General features: G+C 40.6%; 1 protein-coding gene across 1 annotated transcript in view; it reads right to left on the bottom strand.

Annotated features, from left to right (window-relative positions):
* Positions 1-6,363: 6,363 nt before the first annotated feature.
* The window catches only part of nmd3 (NMD3 ribosome export adaptor), a 45,616-nt gene continuing 43,462 nt past the window's right edge, over positions 6,364-8,517 (bottom strand). Inside the window, exon 16 of the mRNA XM_062062014.1 lies at positions 6,364-6,618. Coding sequence (XP_061917998.1) covers positions 6,485-6,618 — 134 coding nt within the window. The 3' untranslated portion in view covers positions 6,364-6,484. The remainder of the gene's footprint in view (positions 6,619-8,517) is intronic.

Raw genomic sequence — 8,517 nt, 5'->3', positions numbered from 1 at the left:
CCCACTTAATTACTTGAATTAAAGTAATATCTGGATTGAAATCATTTGGCTTGTATATAATATATTTATATATATATATATATATATATATATATTATGGCAAGCCGTTAAGGAAATTAAATATATATGGAAGTCTGAATAGAAATGAGAAACATTTATATATACTGTAAATAAGAAAGACTTAGCTGATCTGAAAAAGAGCCAAAGCTGTCAAAGAGCTGAGGGACCATCTTCAAAGTGCAATGCTGGAACAAATAATGCAAACAATAAAATGTAACTTCCAGGGCTTGAGATTAACGCAGTCCCGTCGTCCCGGGGACGGTAAAAAAAAATGCACGGGACAAAATGACGATGGCTTTTAACCATTTTTTTTCTTTTTATTTTACATTTTATATTAAATGTCTTGGTTTTTCCTCCCTCTGAAAATCCTATGAAATGTTTAACAAGCCATCCTATAGTAATACAACAGCTATTAATGTAACAATACAATAAAACAAATATATTTAATGATGTTTTTTTCATTATTTTAACAATAGGCTAATGTATATTACTTTATATAGATTCTACCAGAAACACAAAACTTAAAAACTAAATTATTTACAATTGCAGACACAAAGTTGAGTGAATAATGACAGGTTATATGATTATGTAATCAAACTCATATTTGGGCCACTTTATAATGAATATGTCGGCATGTATAAAAAAAATAAATAAAATAAAATAAAATCAAAAAATGTCCCCAAATTATTTAGGGGGGCTTAAGAATATTTTAGGGGGGCTTGAGCCCTCCTAAAACAGGCCTAACAATGCCAATGGTGTCATTTATCCATTTCTGGCCTAACTCACCTGTACAGTGTTTGCATATGGAAACATGTCTTATTCAAGACACATTTGTATACCTTTCCAAACAAACTCAGCTATTGGTCGCACACTATGGAGATTATTTGCATGACATATATCTTCTAAGCAAGTGCTGTTCCAAATCTGACCACCACTTTGATTTTTGGAAACTTGCCTTTGAAAACCGCTTAAACGCCCTCTGGCGGGTGTTTCAGGCTACGGGATTAGTCCCAAGGTAGTGCACATACAGTATATTTACACACTATATTGCCAAAAGTATTTGTCCACCTGCCTTGACTCACATATGAACTTGAAGTGCCATCCCATTCCTAACCCATAGGGTTCAATATGACCTTTTGCAGCTATTACAGCTTCAACTCTTCTGGGAAGGCTGTCCACAAGGTTGCGGAGTGTGTTTATAGGAATTTTCCACCATTCTTCCATTAACGCATTGGTGAGGTCACACACTGATGTTGGTTGAGAAGGCCTAACTCTCAGTCTCCGTTCTAATCCATCCCAAAGGTGTTCTATCGGGTTCAGGTCAGGACTCTGTGCAGGCCAGTCAAGTAAATCCACACCAGACTCTGTCATCCATGTCTTTATGGACCTTGCTTTGTGCACTGGTGCACGGTCATGTTGGAAGAGGAAGGGGCCCGCTCCAAACTGTTCCAACAAAGTTGGGAGCATGGAATTGTCCACAATGTTTTGGTAGCCTGGAGCATTCAAAGTTCCTGCGGAGGGGGGCGTGGCCTGCCGCAGAATGGGGTGTGCAAGAACCGGCCTCGAAGACAGCGACAGGTGAGTAGATGGCCCAGGTGGGTGTTGTTATCTAATCACCTGTCGCCTTTATCAGCAGCAGCCGGAACGAGACACGGGGGTTGGAGTTGGAGTGGGAGCCAGAGAGAGAGAGAGAGAGAGAGAGAGAGAGAGAGAGAGACACACAAACTCAGAAAAAGACATTTCGCTGAAAAGCAAAAGCCTGATCCGGGCTCTCGTGGCAGTGTGTGGTGGTCCGAGGAACCCACTAGAGGGCAACCTCTAGAGTTCCTTTCACTGGAACTAAGGGGCCAAGCCCAACTCCTGAAAAAACAACCCCACACCATAATTCCTCCTCCACCAAATTTCACACTCGGCACAATACAGTCGGAAATGTAGCGTTCTCCTGGCAACCTCCAAACCCAGACTGGTCCATCAGATTGCCAGATGGAAAAGCGTGATTCATCATACCAGAGAAGGAGTCTCCACTGCTCTAGAGTCCAGTGGTGACGTGCTTTACACCACTGCATCCCACGCTTTGCATTGGACTTGGTGATGTATGGCTTAGATGCAGCCGCCCGGCCATGGAAACGTGGGCTAATTGGAAGGTCACATGAAGTTTGGAGCTCTGTAGCAACTGACTGTGCAGAAAGTCTTTGCACTATGCGCTTCAGTCAGTTTACGTGGCCTACCACTTGGTGGCTGAGTTGCTGTTGTTCCCAAACTTTTCACTTTTCTTATAATAAAGTTGACTTTGGAATATTTAAGAGCGAGGAAATTTCACGACTGGATTTGTTGCATCCTATGACAGTTCCACGCTGGAAATCACTGAGAGCGGCCCATTCTTTCACAAATGTTTGTAGAAACAGTCTCCATGCCTAAAGTGCTTGATTGTATACACCTGTGATTAGGACACCTGATTCTCATCATTTGGAAGGGTGGCCAAATACTTTTGGCAATATAGTGTATATATATAACTGTATATTTTTCTGCACATTCAACATTTGCACACTTAGCATTATGGATATGACTTGAAGATTGTAGTGACAAACTGGAGCACTCTAGGCAGCTTTGAGGGTCTGATTGGGTCTTTGAGGGGTATTATCTATGGACTGGACTCTAACACTATTATGTTAGATCCACTATGGACTGGACTCTCACACTATTATGTTAGATCCACTATGGACTGGACTCTCACACTATTATGTTAGATCCACTATGGACTGGACTCTCACACTATTATGTTAGATCCACTATGGACTGGACTCTCACAATATTATGTTAGATCCACTATGGACTGGACTCTCACACTATTATGTTAGATCCACTATGGACTGGACTCTCACAATATAATGTTAGATCCACTATGGACTGGACTCTCACACTATTATGTTAGATCCACTATGGACTGGACTCTCACACTATTATGTTAGATCCACTATGGACTGGACTCACACTATTATGTTAGATCCACTATGGACTGGACTCTCACTATTATGTTAGATCCACTATGGACTGGACTCTCACACTATTATGTTAGATCCACTATGGACTGGACTCTCACTATTATGTTAGATCCACTATGGACTGGACTCTCACTATTATGTTAGATCCACTATGGACTGGACTCTCACACTATTATGTTAGATCCACTATGGACTGGACTCTCACTATTATGTTAGATCCACTATGGACTGGACTCTCACTATTATGTTAGATCCACTATGGACTGGACTCTCACAATTATGTTAGATCCACTATGGACTGGACTCTCACACTATTATGTTAGATCCACTATGGACTGGACTCTCACACTATTATGTTAGATCCACTATGGACTGGACTCTCACTATTATGTTAGATCCACTATGGACTGGACTCTCACACTATTATGTTAGATCTACTATGGACTGGACTCTCACAATATTATGTTAGATCCACTATGGACTGGACTCTCACACTATTATGTTAGATCCACTATGGACTGGACTCTCACACTATTATGTTAGATCCACTATAGACTGGACTCTCACACTATTATGTTAGATCCACTATGGACTGGACTCTCACAATATTATGTTAGATCCACTATGGACTGGACTCTCACACTATTATGTTAGATCCACTATGGACTGGACTCTCACTATTATGTTAGATCCACTATGGACTGGACTCTCACACTATTATGTTAGATCCACTATGGACTGGACTCTCACACTATTATGATAGATCCACTAAGGACTGGACTCTCACACTATTATGTTAGATCCACTATGGACTGGACTCTCACACTATTATGTTAGATCCACTATGGACTGGACTCTCACACTATTATGTTAGATCCACTATGGACTGGACTCTCACACTATTATGTTAGATCCACTATGGACTGGACTCTCACAGTATTATGTTAGATCCACTATGGACTGGACTCTCACAGTATTATGTTAGATCCACTATGGACTGGACTCTCACACTATTATGTTAGATCCACTATGGACTGGACTCTCACACTATTATGTTAGATCCACTATGGACTGGACTCTCACACTATTATGTTAGATCCACTGGACTGCCAGACATTGTGAAAATCTAGAAGCACTCTCCATGTTTTGCATTGCGTTGATATCTTTAATTTTCGACATGCAAATTAAAAAAATACATTGGGCTTTTTTTTGGGTGCTAAGACACTGACAGTTAAGGACTCTTACCTCCCCATCAGCAGGCGGGCTCAGTTCCCAAACACACATTATTGACATGTAAACACTGGTGTGTCACACATGGATTCCCTCTGCTGAATGTGCAGCATTCTCTCCTTGCGGGAAAAAACAAGACACAATAAGAACATCAGATCGCACAACAAACATTTGACCTTTCCCAAAGTTCTCCCAAGTGACAAGGACATGTCTTGTGCATGTTGTTGTTGAGTGTCGGTGCTGTCTAGAGCTCGGCAGAGTAACCGTGTAATACTCTTCCATATCAGTAGGTGGCAGCAGGTAGCTAATTGCTTTGTAGAATTGTCAGGTTCAAACACCGATGACATCTGTTAATCAGACAAGAAGCAAGGAATCATGCAGAGACAGAGTTCAATTTAGCTCATGAGGAGAACGCATGGAGCTGCACACTTAGTCCGCTCTAAGGTTCAGCTCCTGCGTCCCTCTATTTATTCATGAGTTCCACAGTCAACAATACTAAGGCCGCCTCTAAAAGGAGTGGTCACATATATTATGCAAAGCAGGTCCAGGACGCACGATACGTGACGGAATGTGCTGGGGGCCTTGTGATTTCGCCTTGTCCCCGCTTCGTCTGCGTGCTGTCATCTTATCTTCGTTGGGGTCGTTGAAGTCCTTGGCTGTTAGCGGGCTAAAACAAAGATAACGTCTACGGCTGAGGCCACCCCTCAGACAAGAAGTCTTTGTCCTTGCACAGATTAGAAAAGTCCAACTTGAGCACAATAGCTAAATAACTAAAGCAACGGACTTTAAGCATACTAAAGTTAGTGTGATAATATATACATGATTATTCTAACAAGAATTTTCTTAAAAACACCCCCGAGGACCCCTCAATGATGGACGCTTTTGACTTACCTCCCTCCTCAACGACACCTGGAGTCGAACTTTTTCTTGCATGCAGATCGGCCTCAGCCTATGAACATTACATCATCACACCCAAGACAATGGGCACAGTGCGATACCACTGGGCACAGTGCGATACCACTGTTTAAATTTGTAAATACTAGTGATGTGCGATACCACTGATTTTTGACTTAGTAAATACTAGTGATGTGCGATACCACTGATTTCTTATTTAGTAAATACTAGTGATGTGCGATACCACTGATTTTTGACTTAGTAAATACTAGTGATGTGCGATACCACTGATTCTTTACTTAGTAAATACTAGTGATGTGCGATACCACTGATATTTGACTTAGTAAATACTAGTGATGTGCGATACCACTGATTTTCTTTAAATATTAACACCTGCAACATAGACAAGTCAAAATTTTTGACTTTGTAAATACTAGTGATGTGCAATACCACTGATTTTTTACTTAGTAAATACTAGTGATGTGCGATATCACTGATTTTTGTCTTAGTAAATACTAGTGATGTGCGATACCACTGATTTTTGACTTAGTAAATACTAGTGATGTGCAATACCACTGATTTTTGACTTAGTAAATACTAGTGATGTGCAATACCACTGATTTTTGACTTAGTAAATACTAGTGATGTGCGATATCACTGATATTTGACTTAGTAAATACTAGTGATGTGCAATACTACTGATTTTTGACTTAGTAAATACTAGTGATGTGCGATACCACTGATATTTGACTTAGTAAATACTAGTGATGTGCGATACCACTGATATTTGACTTAGTAAATACTAGTGATGTGCGATACCACTGATATTTGACTTAGTAAATACTAGTGATGTGCGATACCACTGATTTTCTTTAAATATTAACACCTGCAACATAGACAAGTCACAATTACATGCAATATTAACACCTGCAATAATGATTCAATAATTGCATATTGAAACATGTCCTATTAAAAGCACATTTGACTCACCTTTCTAAACAAATGCAGCACCCATAAAGCCCACCTTCAACTTTATTTGCATGCCTTCCATCTTCTAGTCCAGGGGTGTCCAAAATCTATGCAGGTTGAAGTTGGTTTGGCTTGCCTTTGAAAAGTGCAGCTGCAACGCCCTCTGCTGGAAGCTTCATGTAAACAATGAATCCAAAGGTAGCGTACATATGGTGAAGTATGTATTTTAATGTGATGTTAGGGATCAGTTGTTTCAAATCGTACAATACGAAACATGATATACGAGAAAGTTGAGGATAAAACTTATGTGCAGAGTTCCCCTGTGAAGGCTACTCGGTCATCATGCCGGCCCCCTCGCCTCCTGTGGCATCAGAGAGGCTGAGCTCCTCCAGCATGTCCGTCAAGGAGATCCGCGGTGCGCCGTCGTCTTCTGTGTCACTCTCCACTGGGATCTTGGAGGCATCTGAAATGATAATACATATACATTCAGTGGCCATTTTGAAGTGAAGCTAAAAGGTAAGTAGGGCCTTTCATCCAATTAAAAGTATTTTAATGCTAACTTAATGATTGTATCCAAACAAGCACTGGACATACATGTACATGCCTCTAGTTCAGTGTTTGTCAACCTTTTTTGAGGCAAGGCACTTTTTTTTTTTTTTTTAAATACGAAGGCACACCACCAGCAGAAAACGTTAAAAAATTAAACTCCACCAGGTCGCCGTGCCTTATTTTGAGTTTGTTTGTGTTTTCCTAGTGCTTTAGTTGTTGTCTTGCGCTGTTATTTTGGTGGCCCTTCCTGTTTTGTTGGCGTTTTCCTGTAGCAGTTCCATGTCTTCCTTTGAGCGCTATTCCCCGCACCTGCTTTGTGTTAGCAAGCAAGACTATTTAGTTGTTGTTATCCTTCTTTGTGTGGACATTGTTGATTGTCATGTCATGTACGGATGTACTTTTTGGACGCCGTAAGTTTTTGCTGTCGTCCAGCATTTTTTTTCTGTTTACTTTGTAGCCAGTTCAGTTTGACTTTCGCTTTGCATAGCCATTGCCTTTTCCTTTCCCTTTTGTTCATTTTTGGTTTAAGCATTACATACCTTTTTACCTGCACGCTGCCTCCCGCTGTGGTCTGCATATTGGGATCACAACAAACCATCCTCGTCTCACCCGACACATTCCGACTTTTACAAAGCAATTAACTACCTGCTGCCACCTACTGACATGGGATGTATTACATGGTTACCTTGCCCAGTCTACAAAGCACATACACTAAGCAACGGCACATTATTTGCAGATTATAATTATTGATTTGCAAAAAATATTTTTTGGACCAATTAGGTGAAGTTGCTTAATTTCCCACGGCACACCAGACAATATCTCACGGCACACTAGTGTGCCGCGGCACAGTGGTTGAAAAACACTGCTCTAGTTAGATAATTATGAGAACAAGGGAAAGATATGTTCGGCCAAAAAAATACTTTTACAGGGCTGGGGCGAGTTGTTGGGCTGCCAAAAAATTTATTTTTCCAGCAGTGGTCCGTACTCAGTTGTAATACAGTATTCCACCACTTGTGGCGGTAATGACAATCTCAAACAAAAGAAGTCTGGAGCTTAAGTCATAGAGAAGTCTTTTAAGCGCAAAAATTATGACTAAAATGGTGAAGCTGTATTTATTTGCACTTAAAGGCCTACTGAAATGATTTTTTTTTATTTAAACGGGGATAGCAGATCCATTCTATGTGTCATACTTGATCATTTCGCGATATCGCCATATTTTTGCTGAAAGGATTTAGTAGAGAACATCGACGATAAAGTTCGCAACTTTTGGTCGCTGATAAAAAAAAAAGCCTTGCCTGTACCGGAAGTAGCGTGACGCCACCGGAGGAAGGACTGCTCACATTTCCCCGTTGTTTACACCAGCAGCGAGAGAGATTCGGACCGAGAAAGCGATGATTACCCCATTAATTTGAGCGAGGATGAAAGATTTGTGGATGAGGAACATGAGAGTGAAGGACTAGAGTGCAGTGCAGAATGTATCTTTTTTCGCTCTGACCGTAACTTAGGTACAAGCTGGCTCATTGGATTCCACACTTTCTCCTTTTTCTATTGGTAAATACTAGTGATGTGCGATACCACTGATTTTTGTCTTAGTAAATACTAGTGATGTGCGATACCACTGATTTTTGACTTGGTAAATACTAGTGATGTGCGATACCACTGATTTTTGACTTAGTAAATACTAGTGATGTGCGATACCACTGATTTTTGACTTAGTAAATACTAGTGATGTGCGATACAACTGATTTTTTACTTAGTAAATACTAGTGATGTGCGATACCACTGATTTTTGACTTAGTAAATACTAGTGATG

The sequence above is a fragment of the Entelurus aequoreus genome, linkage group LG10 (genome assembly GCF_033978785.1).
Source record: "Entelurus aequoreus isolate RoL-2023_Sb linkage group LG10, RoL_Eaeq_v1.1, whole genome shotgun sequence".
Taxonomy (NCBI): Eukaryota; Metazoa; Chordata; class Actinopteri; order Syngnathiformes; family Syngnathidae; genus Entelurus; species Entelurus aequoreus.
The sequence above is the reverse complement of the archived record's forward strand: the minus strand, read 5'-3'. Positions and strand labels throughout refer to the sequence as shown.